The sequence below is a fragment of the Heterodontus francisci genome, chromosome 5 (genome assembly GCF_036365525.1).
Source record: "Heterodontus francisci isolate sHetFra1 chromosome 5, sHetFra1.hap1, whole genome shotgun sequence".
In the NCBI taxonomy this organism is placed as follows: Eukaryota; Metazoa; Chordata; class Chondrichthyes; order Heterodontiformes; family Heterodontidae; genus Heterodontus; species Heterodontus francisci.
Window position 1 is genome coordinate 198,161,922 of NC_090375.1, and position 18,336 is coordinate 198,180,257.

The window sequence follows — 18,336 nt, forward strand, 5'->3', positions numbered from 1 at the left end:
GCTCCTCATCAGAGCCCTTTCCTATCCTGAGTGGTGTGAAACAGGGCTGTGTTCTCGCACCCACACTTTTTGGGATTTTCTTCTCCCTGCTGCTTTCACATGCGTTCAAATCCTCTGAAGAAGGAATTTTCCTCCACACAAGATCAGGGGGCAGGTTGTTCAACCTTGCCCGTCTAAGAGCGAAGTCCAAAGTACGGAAAGTCCTCATCAGAGAACTCCTCTTTGCTGACGATGCTGCTTTAACATCTCACACTGAAGAATGCCTGCAGAGTCTCATCGACAGGTTTGCGTCTGCCTGCAATGAATTTGGCCTAACCATCAGCCTCAAGAAAACGAACATCATGGGGCAGGATGTCAGAAATGCTCCATCCATCAATATTGGCGACCACGCTCTGGAAGTGGTTCAAGAGTTCACCTACCTAGGCTCAACTATCACCAGTAACCTGTCTCTAGATGCAGAAATCAACAAGCTCATGGGTAAGGCTTCCACTGCTATGTCCAGACTGGCCAAGAGAGTGTGGGAAAATGGCGCACTGACACGGAACACAAAAGTCCGAGTGTATCAGGCCTGTGTCCTCAGTACCTTGCTCTACGGCAGCGAGGCCTGGACAACGTATGCCAGCCAAGAGCGACGTCTCAATTCATTCCATCTTCGCTGCCTTCGGAGAATACTTGGCATCAGGTGGCAGGACTATATCTCCAACACAGAAGTCCTTGAAGCGGCCAACACCCCCAGCTTATACACACTACTGAGTCAGCGGCGCTTGAGATGGCTTGGCCATGTGAGCCGCATGGAAGATGGCAGGATCCCCAAAGACACATTGTACAGCGAGCTCGCCACTGGTATCAGACCCACCGGCCGTCCATGTCTCCGTTATAAAGACGTCTGCAAACGCGACATGAAATCGTGTGACATTGATCACAAGTCGTGGGAGTCAGTTGCCAGCATTCGCCAGAGCTGGCGGGCAGCCATAAAGACAGGGCTAAATTGTGGCGAGTCGAAGAGACTTAGTAGTTGGCAGGAAAAAAGACAGAGGCGCAAGGGGAGAGCCAACTGTGCAACAGCCCCAACAAACAAATTTCTCTGCAGCACCTGTGGAAGAGCCTGTCACTCCAGAATTGGCCTTTATAGCCACTCCAGGCGCTGCTTCACAAACCACTGACCACCTCCAGGCGCGTATCCATTGTCTCTCGAGATAAGGAGGCCCAAAAGAAAGAAAAGAAAGTATAGGTAGGTGGTAGGGAAATATAGGGACAGGTGGGGATGTTTGGTAGGAATATGGGATTAGTGTTCTTTTGGGCCTCCTTATCTCGAGAGACAATGGATACGCGCCTGGAGGTGGTCAGTGGTTTGTGAAGCAGCGCCTGGAGTGGCTATAAAGGCCAATTCTGGAGTGACAGGCTCTTCCACAGGTGCTGCAGAGAAATTTGTTTGTTGGGGCTGTTGCACAGTTGGCTCTCCCCTTGCGCCTCTGTCTTTTTTCCTGCCAACTACTAAGTCTCTTCGACTCGCCACAATTTAGCCCTGTCTTTATGGCTGCCCGCCAGCTCTGGCGAATGCTGGCAACTGACTCCCACGACTTGTGATCAATGTCACACGATTTCATGTCGCGTTTGCAGACGTCTTTATAACGGAGACATGGACGGCCGGTGGGTCTGATACCAGTGGCGAGCTCGCTGTACAATGTGTCTTTGGGGATCCTGCCATCTTCCATGCGGCTCACATGGCCAAGCCATCTCAAGCGCCGCTGACTCAGTAGTGTGTATAAGCTGGGGGTGTTGGCCGCTTCAAGGACTTCTGTGTTGGAGATATAGTCCTGCCACCTGATGCCAAGTATTCTCCGAAGGCAGCGAAGATGGAATGAATTGAGACGTCGCTCTTGGCTGGCATACGTTGTCCAGGCCTCGCTGCCGTAGAGCAAGGTACTGAGGACACAGGCCTGATACACTCGGACTTTTGTGTTCCGTGTCAGTGCGCCATTTTCCCACACTCTCTTGGCCAGTCTGGACATAGCAGTGGAAGCCTTACCCATGCGCTTGTTGATTTCTGCATCTAGAGACAGGTTACTGGTGATAGTTGAGCCTAGGTAGGTGAACTCTTGAACCACTTCCAGAGCGTGGTCGCCAATATTGATGGATGGAGCATTTCTGACATCCTGCCCCATGATGTTCGTTTTCTTGAGGCTGATGGTTAGGCCAAATTCATTGCAGGCAGACGCAAACCTGTCGATGAGACTCTGCAGGCATTCTTCAGTGTGAGATGTTAAAGCAGCATCGTCAGCAAAGAGGAGTTCTCTGATGAGGACTTTCCGTACTTTGGACTTCGCTCTTAGACGGGCAAGGTTGAACAACCTGCCCCCTGATCTTGTGTGGAGGAAAATTCCTTCTTCAGAGGATTTGAACGCATGTGAAAGCAGCAGGGAGAAGAAAATCCCAAAAAGTGTGGGTGCGAGAACACAGCCCTGTTTCACACCACTCAGGATAGGAAAGGGCTCTGATGAGGAGCCACCATGTTGAATTGTGCCTTTCATATTGTCATGGAATGAGGTGATGATACTTAGTAGCTTTGGTGATACAGCACTGAAACAGGCCCTTCGGCCCACCGAGTCTGTGCCGAACATCAACCACCCATTTATACTAATCCTACAGTGCTGTATCTCTAATCTAATCTAAAGTCCTTTCTTCACTCTATTAACGGTTTAAAATCAATGTTCATGACAAAATTAATGCGCTTCATTTTTGGCAGGTGGGGGCCTAGCATGACAGTGTGCTTCTCATATGCACGCGAGCATGGTTACAGTGCCTATTTTAGTAATTTTAACAGGATTAGAGTGATAAGGCTAATAAACTTACATTTTTCTTGTTTAAACCCAAGAAAACCTGTCTGATTGGCTCATTTGCAATTGTTATTAGAGTGCAGTGAGCAAGGGCTCACTGAGGTGGTAAGCTAAAATCACTGTGTTTTAAAAGATAAACCCTGTTACGGCCAAACCAGAGGAGGGGCAAGAGGGGAGCCTGAGACACCTTCCTCACCTGATCGTAACAATGGTGACACTGAAAAGAAAAGTCGAGGAAGAAGTGCATTCATACAGTCCCTTTCACCACCTCAGAACGTCCCAATGTGCTTCATAGACAATTAAGTACAATTCTGAAGTTGTAATGTAGGAAATGACGAATTGAACAATTCATTTAATTCATGACAATTGTATATGTCACAGACTAGTGTCAAAGCAGAATAATACAGTAGTGTTTTAAATGAGCAGGCAATATATAAAAAACAGATTAAAAGGAAAACTCCAAACTTTAAGGAATACATTATGATCACAGAGAAAGGGACCTGCTCACTAGCAGTAGTGAGTGTGGCATTTCCTTTATGACTGTGACAGACCTATAACTCACAAGCACTACAGGTGTTGTGCTCAACCTCTCTGGTGAGATTAGGATTTCCCCATGAAAACTTCAAACACATTGTTAACTCATCCTCGAGCCAACTATCACGTGTTACTTCATACGCCTGAAACAAGACTTTGGAATGTTACTGAGGTGCTGTAACAACCCAGTGGGTGGTGATAATGCCACTGGCGACTGTGAAATAACTTCTCTATTATCTAATCAGTGGCACTTATTCTTATCCCAGAGCTTGATGGCAACATCAGCTTAAAATTGATCATTGCAACCAACAATCTACACCCTTGTTTCATTAGAAGAACTCCTGAACACAGACAACATCTGAAAGGATTAATATCCAGTGCAGAGGAACTGTTAGATAATAGGTTAAATAATTATTTTTTTTCAGACAGGGATGATGACTTGTGGTGTTGGCAGGTCACAGGTTGAGATTGTAAACTGGTGGGTGCTGATTTCTCGGGTTCACCTCACCCCACCAGGTTTATGTCATCCAGCCATCCGATTTTTCCTCTTCCTCTTCTGATTTTTTCCTCAATTTCTCTTTCAATTGTGAACAACACAAAGCTGTTCAATCTTCGTTTCCAATGTCCGTATAGAATCATAGAAAGTTTAAGGCACAGATAGAGGCTACTTGGCCCATCATGTCTGTGCTGGCTGAAAAACAATCCACCTATTCTGATCCCACCTTCCAGCATTTGGTCCATAGCCCTGCAGATTACGGCACTTGAGGTGCATATCCAGACTCCTTTTGAATGGGTTGACAGTCTCTGCCTCAACTACCCTTTCAGGCAGTGAGTTACAGACCCCCACCACCCTCTGGGTGAAAAAGTTTTTCCTCATCTCTCCTCTAATCACTTTAAATCTATCCCCCCCTTGTCACTGACCTCTCTGCTAATATGAATAGGCCCTTCACCTCCACTCTATCCAGGCCCCTCCCAATTTTGTACATCTCAATCAAATCTCCCCTCAGCCTTCTCTCTTCCAAGGAGAACAACCCCAGCCTATCCAATGTTTCCTCATAGCTGAATTTTTCCAGTCCTGGCAGCATCCTCGTAAATCTCCTCTGTACCCTCTCTAGTGCAATTACATCCTTTCTGTAATGAGGTGACCAGAACTGCACACTGTACTCAAGTTGTGGCCTAACCAATGAGTTACACAGTTCCAGCATAACCTCCCTGCTCTTATATTCTATACCTTGGCTAATAAAGGAAAGGATTCCATATGCCTTCTTAACCACCTTATCAACCTTTGCTGCTACCTTCAGGGGTCTGAGAACATTCACTCCAAGGTCCCTTACTTCCTCTGCACTTCTCAGTATTTTCTCATTGATCATTTATTCCTTTGCTTTGTTTGATCTCCCCAAATGCATCACCTCACACTTCACCAAGTTGAATTCCATTTGCCACTTTTCTGCCCATCTGACCAGACCATCAATATCTTCCTGCAGCCTACAGCTATCCTCCTCGCTATCTACCACACGGTCAATCTTTGTGTCATCCACAAACTTCTTGATCATGCCCCCAACATTTACGTCCAAATCGTTAATATATACCACAAAAAGCAGGGGACCCAGTACTGAGTCCTGTGGAATGGCACTGGAAACAGCCCTCAAGTTGCTAAAACAGCCGTACTTCGCTAACGTTCTCTCTACAACTATACTTTGCAACCCTTTTGATTCCTGAACTTCTACTGCTTGATCTCACCCACTGATTTGTCTTTCTGTCCATCCATCTGATTCTGAGCATCCTCCGCCTTACCCACATTTCATAAACTATTATCCTCCTCTCATCGTCTTTCTTCAGAGTCCAACTCTCACATCCAAACAGTGCAACACTAGTAACTGTACTAGATGCTTTTTCAACTTCATGCTGATTTTTCTGGACTACCGGATGCTACTTAAGTCAGTGATCACACCTCTTGCTAACCTAACTTGGATTTCATTTTTGGATCTAACTTTGGTGTTCATCATCGAGCCAAGGCACTTGAATTTGTCCACTGCCTCTATCTTTGTGATTCTAATCTTGACTTTGCCACTACTATTTAGAGCCATAACATTGGTCTTTGCCTCATTTACATTCAGTCCAAAAGATTCACTGTATCTTTTAACTAGGCCTGCCATAGTCTTTAGCTGTTCCTTTGTTCTGGCTATGAGACCGGGATTTTACGGGCCCCTTCGAGGCGGGATTGGAGGTAGAGGGGCAGGGAGAATCGTGATGGGTGGTATTTGGGTGGGGGGTGGTGGTGGGGGGTGGGTGGCAGGCCCGTCATCTCCCTGTCACCCAGTGATCTTCCTGGGGACGGGGTGGGTCAATGATGGCCTTCCTGCCCAGAGGCAAATTCAAGCCCTGAAGTGGCCTATTAAGGGCCAATTAAGGGCCCCTTCCTGCCGCCGCTGGGGGAGTCCTCCGCCACGTGGGGAAGACGTCTTGTAAAACGAGGCGCCCTCCCTGTGGGCTTGGGGGTGGGTCCCTCCTTCGTGGGCAATTTGTGGCCCTCGGAGGATCCCCACCTGGAACCAATTCACCACCGCCCACCCCCGCTGCCCCTAGACTGCAAGACAACTCCCCCCAAACCCCTCACCTACCTCTTCACAATTAGTGAAGTACTTTTTGAAGTGTAGTCACTGTTGTTTTGTAGGTAAATGCAGCAGCCAATTTGTGCACAGCAAGCTCCCACTAACAGCAATTAGATAAAGGATCGAACATTTGTTTTTAGTCATACTGATTGAGGAGTAAATATTAGCCCAGGAGACCCAGGGAGAAATCCACTGTTCTACTTTGAAATAGTGCCATGGAATCTTTTAGGTCCACCTGAGAGGGCAGACAGGGTGTCGGTTTAATGTTTGATCTGAAAGAAGGTATATCTGACAGTGCAGCACTCCCTCAGAAAGTGTCAGCCTAGATTATGTTCTCAAATCCTGCAGTGGGGCTTGCTGACTCAGAGGTAAGACTGCTACCACTGAGCTTTAAGAATGCAACCTGGAACAGTGGCACAAGGTTCTCAGCTGTCCCTCTGGCAGAACAGTAGACTTAGAAATAGCCTTCGACATTTGTTTTGGTTTGCTATCCAACCACCTGCTGATTTTACCAAGCAATGCATTGTTTGGAATAATGTTTCTCATGATTTGGTTCAGTAAAATAACTAAGATCACAGTAAAAGCTGAGGTGAAGTTCGAACAAGATGAATCTTTGGTTACTGATGGATACCTAATAAAAAGAGCAAAAGAATTCAATGAAAATAAAAATGGGGAGAGATGTAAAACTTGCTCTCACACATTTTACACCATCGCTCAAATTTTAAGGTCTTGTTGTGCTACATATATTAACTGAAGGAGGATTGTCAAAGCAGCCCAGCCCAGCTCACCAAATCAAAAGGTGATGCGTTTAGCACAGTGATTGGACTAAAGAGCGACAGTGAAACAGTGTGGAAAATGTACGCACTGAGAAATAATTAAACATTGATGTGTGATAACATTGTGAAGCATTTCCTCAGTGATTAGTGATTTAACGCCAGGATTTATGTTAAACTTTTTAATTTATTTAACCAGCAACTTTACATTTAACAAGATGGATATAAAATGGTATCTTCCTTCATTTGCTCTCTAGTATATATCTGGAAACTGTAACGAATTGAAATTTGTTGCTTGAGTCTGCAGCTTCTAAAAATGCATGGGGGAGCCAGGAAACATTAAATAACAGCTAGTAAATCTATCACTTGTTAGATCATATAACAATTAAAGTAGAATATTAACATGAATATGGTAATGATCTATGGACAATGTATGGAAACTAGGAACACTAAATTGGAGTGATGGGTGTGCAGAAATAACAAATGTTGCTTTGGTAGCAGTCATACTTACCATAACATTTTCCCAGCAGAATATGCTTTATTATAATTTCAACAGCATGGCTGTGTGTGTACTGGAAAGGATCAGTGTCTCTTTCAGTTGAGTGTAATGAAACTCTTGGCCCCAGAAACTCTTTGAAAGTAAGAAACATCAAGTACTACTTACAGGAACTCCCACAATCCATGCAGCTTTTAAACAAGCTCCATTTTGGCTCGCGGTACAAGCTAGGGACATTACACAGTTGCTTTTGTGAAGATCATACGTATGCGGTCTGATTTGGCTCTGACGGCACGTTCTGAAGTTTGGAAAGCAGAAGCTGCGGAAAAGTAAAGTCCAGCTGCTGGTCTGCTCCTATCTGTCTTCAGAAATCGCAGGATTTTCTTCTGCAGCATCCTGGGAACAATCTTGAAAAACATGAATTTAAATAAAAGAAAATAAGATTTAAATAAATCAGGTTTAAACAGTCTGATATTTATTTACACCTGTTTTATTTGTGATCTTGATTTTATTGGTTGAGATCGTTGTCAATAACAAGGGAATATGAAATTAGGATAACAGTCTTCACTTTTAAACATGGGAAATTATTACGTTTTTCAATGGGCATAACTGACCAGAGTTTTCAGTAGGTATTTGATAAAGTTTCATATGTGAGTATTTATTTTAAAGAATACAATGGAATGAATGGGAAATTAGCCTTCATGGTACAGGCAGTAAAAGCTGCTGAGACAGCACAAAGCTGAGTAATGGCTCTCTCAATGTGTCTGTTAAGCTGCCTTGCTTTTCACAGGATCTGGAGGAAGATACACTTCAGAATAATAATAAATATTTAGTGATAGCACCAGACTTTGTGCTGAATATTGGGAAGAGCAAGAGTATTCAAGGCGAGCTCAACAAATTAAACAGCTAAGGAATGACGATGGATTTAATTACAGATGTAAATGTAAAGTAATGCACACTGGAGCAGGAAATATGAAACCTGTACAACCCCAACAATAACTTGCCTTAAATGTAGTAACACGTCCCAAGGTGATTCACAGGGGTGATTATCAAACAAAATTCAACACCTAGCCACAAAAGGAAATATTGGACAGGTAACCAAAAGCTTGGTCAAAGAGGTAGGTTTTAAGGAGCATCATAAAAGAGGAGAGGGAAGTAGAGAGGCAATGAGGTTTAGGGATGGAATTCCAGAGCTTAGGTCCCAGACAGCTGAAGGCACAGTCTCCAATGGTGGGATGATTAAAATCAGGGATGCTCAAGAGGCCAGAATTACATGACTGCAAAGATCTTGGAGGGTTGCAGGAAATTACAGATAGAGGGAAGGGCAAGACCATGGAGGGATTTGGATACGAAAATGAGAATTTTAAAATCGAGGTGTTGCTTAACAGGGAACCAGTGTAGATCAGCGAGCACAGGGTTGATGGCTGAATGAGATTTGGTGCGAATTAGGATACAGAGGGCAGAGTTTTGGACGAGCTCATGTTTATGAAAGATCAAGGTGGGAGGGCGGCAAGGACTGCATTGGAATAGTCGCATCTGGAAGTAACAAGGGAAGGAAACCTGCTGTCCTTACCTGGTCTGGCCTACATGTGACTCCAGACCCACAGCAATGTGGTTGACTCTTAAATGCCCTCTGAAATGGCCCAGCAAGCCACTCAGTTGTATCTAACTACTACAAAGGCGATAAGGAACGAAACCAGACGGACCACCTGGCATCGACCTAGGCACCGGAAATGATAACAGCAAACCCAGCCCTATTGATCCTGCAAAGTCCTCCTTACTAACATCTGGGGGCTTGTGCCAAAGTTGGGAGAGCTGTCCCACAGACTAGTCAAGCAACAGGCTGACATAGTCATACTCACGGAATCATACCTTACAGACAATGTGTCAGACACTGCAATCACTATCCCTGAGTATGTCCTGTCCCACCGGCAGGACAGACCCACCAGAGGTGGCAGCACAGTGGTATATAGTCAGGAGGGAGTGTGCCTGGGAGTCCTCAACATTGAGTCCAGATCCCATGAAGTCTCATGGCATCAGGTCAAACATGGGCAAGGACACCTCCTGCTGATTACCACCTACTGCCCACCCTCAGCACGTGTGGCAGAACCGCAGAACCTGCCACTCAAGGATTGACCTTCACAGCCATCAGCAAAAGTGCGCCAAGGGAAGACACCCCACCTAAATGGATTGTTTAATCTGTGTCCATCGTCTTTCGTAGATGGAAGGATACCAACCAACTTTATTGAAAGGTGGAAATGGAAAGAGAATTGAACATGATTATTGACCAGATCCTGAAAGTATTGAGGTTGTTTCAAGTGGATTTGATACGAAGCTAAAACAACTTGCCTGCTCCCATAGAGTACAGGATTATTGTACCCTCCAATAGAGTACAGGATTATTGCCCCCTCCTATAGAGTACAGGATTATTGCCCTCTCCTATAGAGTACAGGATTATTGCCCCATTCCTATGAGTGCAGGATTATTGCCCCCTCATATAGAGTACAGGATTATTTCCCCCTCCTATAGAGTACAGGATTATTGCCTCCTCCAATAGAGTACAGGATTATTGCCCCCTCATTTAGAGTACTGGATTATTGCCCCATTCCTATAGAGTGCAGGATTATTGCCCCCTCCTATAGAGTACAGGATTATTGCCCCCTCCTATAGAGTACAGGATTATTGCCCCCTCCTATAGAGTACTGGATTATTGGCCCATTCCTATAGAGTGCAGGATTATTATCCTCTCCTATAGAGTGCAGGATTATTGCCCCCTCATATAGAGTACAGGATTATTGCCCCCGCCTATAGAGTACAGGATTATTGCCCCCTCCTATAGAGTACAGGATTATTGCCCCCTCCTATAGAGTACAGGATTATTGTCCTCTCCTATAGAGTGCAGGATTATTGCCCCCTCCTATAGAGTACAGGATTATTGCCCCCGCCTATAGAGTACAGGATTATTGCCCCCTCCTATAGAGTACAGGATTACATCTGCCTCCTATATAGTACAGGATTATTGCCCCCTCCCATAGAGTACAGGATTATTGCCCCCGCCTATAGAGTACAGGATTACTTCTCCCTCCTATCGAGTACAGGATTACTTCTCCCTCCTATAGAGTACAGGATTTTTCTCCCTCTTATCTCTCTTTGGCCTCCTTGTCTCGAGAGACAATGGGTAAGTGCCTAGAGGTGGTCAGTGGTTTGTGGAGCAGCGCCTGGAGTGGCTATAAAGGCCAATTCTAGAGTGACAGACTCTTCCACAGGTGCTGCAGATAAAATTGGTTGTTGGGGCTGTTACACAGTTGGCTCTCCCCTTGCATTTCTGTCTTTTTTTCCTGCCAACTGCTAAGTCTCTTCGGCTCGCCACTTTTTAGCCCCGCCTTTATGGCTGTCCGCCAGCTCTGGCGATCGCTGGCAATTGACTCCCACAACTTATGGTCAATGTCACAGGACTTCATGTCGCGTTTGCAGACGTCTTTAAAGCGGAGACATGGACAGCCGGTGGGTCCGATACCAGTGACGAGTTTGCTGTGCAACGCGTCCTTGGGGATCCTGCCATCTTCCAAGCGGCTCACATGGCCAAGGCAACTCAAGCGCCGCTGGCTCAGTAGAGTGTATATGCTGGGGATGTTGGCCGCCTCGAGGACTTCTGCGTTGGAGATACGGTCCTGCCACCTGATGCCAAGGATTCTCCGGAGGCAGCAAAGGTGGAATGAGTTGAGACGTCGCTCTTGGCTGACATACGTTGTCCAGGCCTCGCTGTCGTAGAGCAAAGTACTGAAGACACAGGCTTGAAATACTCGGACTTTTGTGTTCTGTGTCAGTGCGCCATTTGCCCACACTCTCTTGGCCAGTCTGGACATTGCAGCAGACGCCTTTCCCATGCGCTTGTTGATTTCTGCATCGAGAAACAGGTTACTGGTGATAGTTGAGCCTAGGTAGGTGAACTCTTGAACCACTTCCAGAGCATGGTCACCGATATTGATGGATGGAGCATTTCTGACGTCCCGTCCCATGATGTTCGTCTTCTTGAGGCTGATGGTTAGGCCAAATTCGTTGCTGGCAGCCGCAATCCTGTCGATGAGTCTCTGCAGACACTCTTCAGTGTGAGATGTTAATGCAGCATCGTCAGCAAAGAGGAGTTCCCTGATGAGGACTTTCCGTACTTTAGTCTTCGCTCTTAGATGGGCAAGGTTGAACAACCTGCCATCTGAGCTTGTGTGGAGGAAAATTCCTTCTTCTGAAGACTTGAACACATGTGAGAGCAGCAGTGAGAAGAAGATCCAAAACAGTGTAGGTGCAAGAACACAGTCCTGTATCACGCCCTCCTATACAGTACAGGATTCTTGCCAGCTTCTATAAAGCACCCGATTATTGCTCCCCTCTGATAGAGTACAGGATTATCATCCCGCTCCTATAGAATACTAGAGTGCAGGATAATTGCCCCCTCCTATAGAGGACAGGATTATTGCCCACTCCTATAGCGTATCATTATTGCCTCGCCTATAGAATACAGATTTTTGTCCCCTCTTATAGAGTTCTAGCATGCAGGATTGTTGCCCCCTCCTATAAAGTACAGAATTATTGGCCCCCTTCTATTGAGTACAGGATTATTGCCCCTCTCCTATAGTGTAGGATTATTGCCCCTCCTATAGAGTGCAGGATTATTGCCCCCTTTTTTAATTCATTCATGGGATGTGGGCACCGCTGGCCAAGCCAGCATTTATTGCCCATCCCTAATTGCCCTTGAGAAGGCGGTAGTGAGCTGCCTTCTTGAATTCCTGCAGTCCATGTGGGGTAGGTACACCCACAGTGCTATTAGGAAGGGAGTTCCAGGATTTTGACCCAGCGACAGTGAAGGAACGGCGATATAGTTCCAAGTCAGGATGGTGTGTGGCTTGGAGGGGAACTTGCAGGTGGTTGTGTTCCCATGCATTTGCTGCCCTTATCCTTCTAAGTGGTAGAGTTCACGCGTTTGGAAGGTGCTGTCTAAGGAGCCTTGGTGCGTTGCTGCAGTGCATCTTGTAGATGGTACACACTGCTGCCACTGTGCGTCAGTGGTGGAGGGAGTGAATGTTTGAGGATGGGGTGCCAGTCAAGAGGGCTGCTTTGTCTTGGATTGTGTCGAGCTTCTTGAGTGTTCTTGGAGCTGCAGCCATCCAGGCAAGTGGAGAGTATTCCATCACACTTGTGCCTTGTAGATGGTGGACAGGCTTTGGGGAGTCAGGAGGTGAGTTACTCGCCGTAGGTTTTCTAGCCTCTGATCTGCTCTTGTAGCCACAGTATTTATATGGCTGCTCCAGTTCAGTTTCTGGTCAATGGTAACCCCCAGAATGTTGATAGTCGGGGATTCAATGATAGTAATGCCATTGAATTTCAAGGGGAGATGGTTAGATTCTGTCTTGTTGGAGATGGTCATTGCCTGGCACTTCTGGCGCGAATGTTACTTGCCACTTATCAGCCCAAGCCTGGATATTGTCCAGGTCTTGCTACATTTCTACACAACTGCTTCACTATCTGAGGAGTCGTGAATGGTGCTGAACATTGTGCAATCATCAGCGAACATCCCCACTTCTGACCTTATGATTGAAGGAAGGTCATTGATGAAGCAACTGAAGGTGGTTGGGCCGAGGACACTACTCTGAAGAATTCCTGAAGTGATGTCTTGGGACTGAGATGATTGACCTCCTAAAGAGTACCGGATTATTGCCCCCTTCCTATAGAGTGTAGGATTTTTCCCCCCCCTCCTATGTCGAGGATTTGTGCCCCTCCCATAGAGTACAGGATTATTACCCCCCACTATTGAATAAAGGATTATTACCACCTCCTATCGAGCACAGGATTATTGCCACCTCCTATAGAGTACCGGATTATTACCCTTCCTATTGAATAAAGGATTATTCCCATCTCCTATACAGCACAGGATTATTACCCACTCCTATTGAGTACAGGATTATTGGACCCCTATAGAGTGCAGGATTATTGTCCCCCACACCCATAGAGTACAAGACTATTGTCTCTCCCCCTACCCTGCTCCTCCTACTCCTTAAGTATCTTTGATAACCATCGGTCTGGAACTAAGTGGAGTTTTGTCACTGTTCCTTCCTTTCCACAGATTTGTAATCTTGCTTCCCAAACTCGCTCTACCAACAATTACATCAATTACACAACACTCCTATCCTTATTTGCCCTTTTGAAAATTATTACTAGTAGGAACAGGATTTGTAAAAGTTCAAATTACTCTGTTTACATCATCCCAACCAAGAGTCCTTCCATGCAGTTTTATTAATCATTGCCTTAAAATAAATCACAGAGTATCAGGAATTGTTTTGCTACTTCTGATGATATAGTTGTGAGGTGTATGCCAACTCCTGAAGCTTTACACTGTGCATCGAATTCTCCCTTCACCCAACCCAATCTGTTGCACTGAGCAGTCAGTCTGCCCCCGGGCAATGAAGCTGTCTGCCCTGGCACATGGAGCAGTCTGCCCTGGTGCTTTGAAGCTGTCTTCCCTGGCACATGGAGCAGTCTGCCCTTGCACACTTGAAGCTGTCTGCCCCTGCATACTGAAGTTGTCTACAGCAGTGACTTGTGATCCCATGTTGAGGCGCATGGGAAGATTCAATCACTGCTAATTTTTCCCAAAAATGTGAACAAGTCCAAAATGCCAATTACCCAAATCTAATGATTGTGTATTTACATTTTACTTTAAAGATGATGGTTCATTACGTGCAAAAAATGCCCGCTCTGAGCTCATCTTGGCAATGGACCCACCTCCTGCTCTCCCGATCCTTTTCCAATAAACTGCTAACCATCCAACTTGCCAGCCCGGTCCCCATATCAGCTGATATTGTTATCGATTCTCTCTTTTCGGGTCCGTTTTTCCCTCCTTCAAATCTGCTGTCAACACCCCTCTCTTCAAAAAAACAACCCTTGACCCCTCCATCCTTGCAAAATACAACTTTCTTCTCCCTTTCCTCTCCAAGGTCCTTGAACGAATTGATGCTTCCAAAATCTGTGCCCATCTTCCCCAGAACTCCATGTTTGAATCCCTCCAATCAGGTTTCCGTCCCTGCTAGAGTACTGAAATAGCTCTTACCAAAGTCACAAATGACATCCTATGTGACTGTGATATTGCCAGAGTTATGGGCCCTGACAACATTCCAGCAATAGTACTGAAGACATGTGCTCCAGAACTTGCCGTGCCCCTAGCCAAGCTGTTCCAGTACAGCTACAACACTGGCATCTACCTGGCATTGTGGAAAATTGCCCACGTACGTCCTGTACACAAAAAGCAGGACAAATACAACCTGGCCAATTACCGCCCCATCAGTCTACTCTCATTCATCAGAAAAGTGATGGAAGGTGTCGTCCACAGTGCAATCAAGCAGCACTTACTCAGAAATAACCTGCTCAGTGACGCTCAGTTTGGGTTCCACCAGGGCCACTCAGTTCCTGACCTCATTACAGCTTTGGTTCAAATGTGGACAAAGGAGCTGAATTCAAGAGGTGAGCTGACATCAAGGCAGCATTTGACCGAGTATGGCATCAAGGAGCCCCAGAAAAACTGCAGTCAATGGGAATCAGGGGAAAACTCTCCACTGATTGGAGTCATACCTAGCACAAAGGAAGATGGTTGTGGTTGTTGGAGGTCAATCATCACAGTCCCAAGACATCACTACAGGAGTTCCTCAGGGTAGTGTCCTAGGCCCAATCACCTTCAGCTGCTTCATCAATGATCTTCCCTCCATCATAAGGTCAGAAGTGGGGATGTTCGCTGATGATTGCACAATGTTCAGGACCATTCACAACTCCTCAGATACTGAAGCAGTCTGTGTCCATATGCAGAAAGACCTGGACAACCTGCAGGCTCGATGGGCTGATAAGTGGCAAGTTACATTCATGCCACACAAGTGCCAGGCAATGACTGTCTCCAACAAGAGAGAATCCAACCATCTTCCCTTGCCATTCAATGGCATTACCATCATTGAATCCCCCACTATCAACATCCTGGCGGTTACCATTGATAAAAACTGAAGTGGACCAGCCATATAAGTACTGTTGCTACAAGAGCAGGTCAGAGACTGGGAATTCTGTGGCGAGTTACTCATCTCCTGACTCCCCAAAGCTTGTCCACCATCTGCAAGGCACAAGTTAGGAGTGTGATGGAATACTCTCCACTTGCCTGGATGGGTGTAGCTCCAACAAAACTCAAGAAGCTCAACACCAGCCAGGACAAAGCAGCCCGCTTGATTGGCATCCAATCCACAAACATTCACTCCCTCCACAACCGACGCACACTGGCAGCAATGTGTACTATCGACAAGATGCACTGCAGCAATGCACCAAGGCTCCTCAGACAGCACCTTCCAAACCCGTGACCTCTACCAACTAGAAGGACAAGGGCAGCAAATGCATGGGAGCACCACCACCTGCAAGATCCCCTCCAAGTCACACACCATCCTGACTTGGAACTATATCGCCGTTCCTTCACTGTCGCTGGGTCAAAATCCTGAAACTCACTTCCTAACAGTACTGTGGGTGTACCTATCCCACATGGACTGCAGCGGTTCAAGAAGGCAGCTAACCACCACCTTCTCAAGGGCAATTAGAGATGGGCAATAAATGCTGGCCTTGCCAGCGACACTCACATCCCATGAAAGAATTAAAACAAAAACCTTAGTATCATATTTGATCCCAGGATGAGCTTCCGACCATCATTAAGACTGCCTTTCTCCACCTCCGTAACATCACCCGATTTCACCCCTGCCTCAGTTCATCTCCTTCTGGAACTCTCATCCATGCCTTTGTTACCTCTTGACTTGATTATTGTAATGCACTCCTGGCCAGACTCCCACATTCTACTTGAGATCATCCAAAACTCTCCTGCACTTGACTTAACTTGCACCAAGTCTCATTCACCCATCATCCCTGTTCTTGCTGACCTACACTGGCTTCTAGTCAAGCAACACCTTGATTTTAGGATTCATATCCTTGTTTTCAAATTCCTACATGGCCTCGCCCCTCCCACTGTAATCACCTTACAGCCCTTTGAGACATCCTCGATTGTAATTGCTCCACCACTGGTCGCCGTGCCTTCGGCTGCATAGACTCTAAGCTCTGAAGTTCCCTCCCTAAACCTCTCTGCCTCTCTACGTCTCTCTCCTCCCTTAAGACACTCCTTAAAATCCTACCTCTTTGACCAAGCTTTTGGTTATCTGACCTAATATCTCCTTATGAAGCTTCATGTCATTTTATTTTTAATGCCTTTGTGAAGCACCTTGGGAGATTTTATTATAGTGAAAGGTGGTATGGGGTCAGTTAGCTCCGTTGGCTAGAGTGTGGTGCAAAATAACACCAACAGTGAGGGTTCAATCAGCATCCCAGCCAAGGTATTTCTTGGGGTTTACATCCTCGCTTTGCCTCATAGTGATATCATGGCTTAGCAACTGTTAGACAATTAGAGAGAGAGAAAGGTGATATATAAATACAAGATGTTGTTGTTGTTGTTGTTCAACGTTTTCAGGCTCAATATTGACAAAGCTGTGACTTGGCTTTGGGGAAAGTTACAGTTCTGATTAGCTGGACCATTTTCTGCTCTTCTGCCATCATCACAGAAATGGACTTTTGAGGAGACACAAGGATTAATGATTTGTCCATCTGTAAATGTAAGTATGATGCTGTTTTGAACAATATATTCAGTAGCATACACAGGGATGGAAAGCCTTGAAAACCTTTTTCAGGTGGTCCTCTGGCAATCTTGTCTCTGCATTAGAAGGTTGCTCATGTCTTGTAAAAGGAAATTGAGCTCAACCTAAGCTCACTCCAGCATGCCGCTCAGGTGAAGTCCTGTTTGTCAGTTGCCACCCACTGCTCAGCAAACCTGATGCACTATATTCTTCTCTGGAGCATTATAATGATAAACAACTAGCCAGTTTGCAATGCTTCACAGCAGGGGAAACAGTGATTAGGAGAGATTGCTACAACAGTGACCAGCTCTGAGTGTTGTAAATACCTGCAGTCATTCAAACCCAAGGCTTAGATTGAGTGATAACTGTGAAAATCCCCAGACTGTCTACATCCCCTCCCAAATGATAGCAATCGTATTTTCAGAAAACAGCAGGAAAACTTGAAAGGGGCCTGTTTTCTGAAAATCACAATGAGTAATGCACTGCATTGGAACTGGTTCTGTGAGAAGGCAACTTGAACTGAATGTAAACACACAGTGAAGAGGATTGCATGCCACTTGAATACAGCACTGAGATGTACAGAATCACATATCTTATCACAGCTGGGTGCAAGTTTGTTTCAATCCTATACCCTGTAAATGCTTTACTTCACCTGGGCAAATTTTCAGATTCTGGCCAGTGTGGACTCGCAAGCTATCTTAAACATGATTAAGAAGACTTGGATGCTGGCCCATCCCTGAAAACCCTTTAGCTGAACACTGGGGGGGTCTCTCAGCTGCAGAATGCTCAATTCTCCAGTTCCTTAACCTCCAAGCATTACATAACCCGTAAACTGCCTTCAGTAACTCCCCTTCTACCAGCCATAGCTGGCTGACCAGGGATCCTCAGCTGCCTGGACAGGGATCCACAGCTGGGTGACGAGGCAGTCACAGTTGGCTGATCAGGGATCCACAGCTGTCTGGCCAGGGATCCTCAACTGACTGAACAGGGATCCATAACTGACTGAACAGGGATCCACAGCTGACTGACTAGGGATCCACACTTTCACTGCCTGCTTGTTTAGTTGTAAAACTGGGAACACTGTGACGCATGCACCGGGCAGCTCTCTGGCAGCAGAATGGCCACTTCCATTCTCTTTTCCTCACTTGAAGGGAGTGACTAGTGAGGGTGATTCTGCAATCCAGTTCCCTCTGGGGGGAGCCATGCCCACAGAGAGCACAGGTCAGAGAGTCAGAGTTACAGTGCTCTCTTCAGGGCAGTCCCATCAGTGATTTTTAATGCTGAAAAGAATGATCAGTCAGCCAGCTCTTTTCCACTGTTAAAGTGAGTCAGTGCAGTAGGCTGGCTGAGTTAGTCAGCGCTTCACTGGTCTTTAGATTGGGTGCAGCCGAT

At 46.0% G+C, this 18,336-nt stretch overlaps 1 protein-coding gene across 6 annotated transcripts in view; it reads right to left on the minus strand.

Moving 5' to 3' along the window:
• Positions 1–6,560: 6,560 nt before the first annotated feature.
• Positions 6,561–18,336, minus strand: part of bbs9 (Bardet-Biedl syndrome 9) — a 689,521-nt gene continuing 677,745 nt past the window's right edge. For 5 of the 6 annotated variants that reach the window (XM_068032600.1, XM_068032602.1, XM_068032599.1 and 2 more), the window contains one exon: positions 6,959–7,659. In XM_068032600.1, the coding sequence (XP_067888701.1) occupies positions 7,607–7,659 (53 nt within the window). In that variant the 3' untranslated portion in view covers positions 6,959–7,606. Of the gene's footprint in view, positions 6,615–6,958; positions 7,660–18,336 lie in introns of those variants that run through there. The other variant, XR_010975118.1, reaches the window with a different exon arrangement.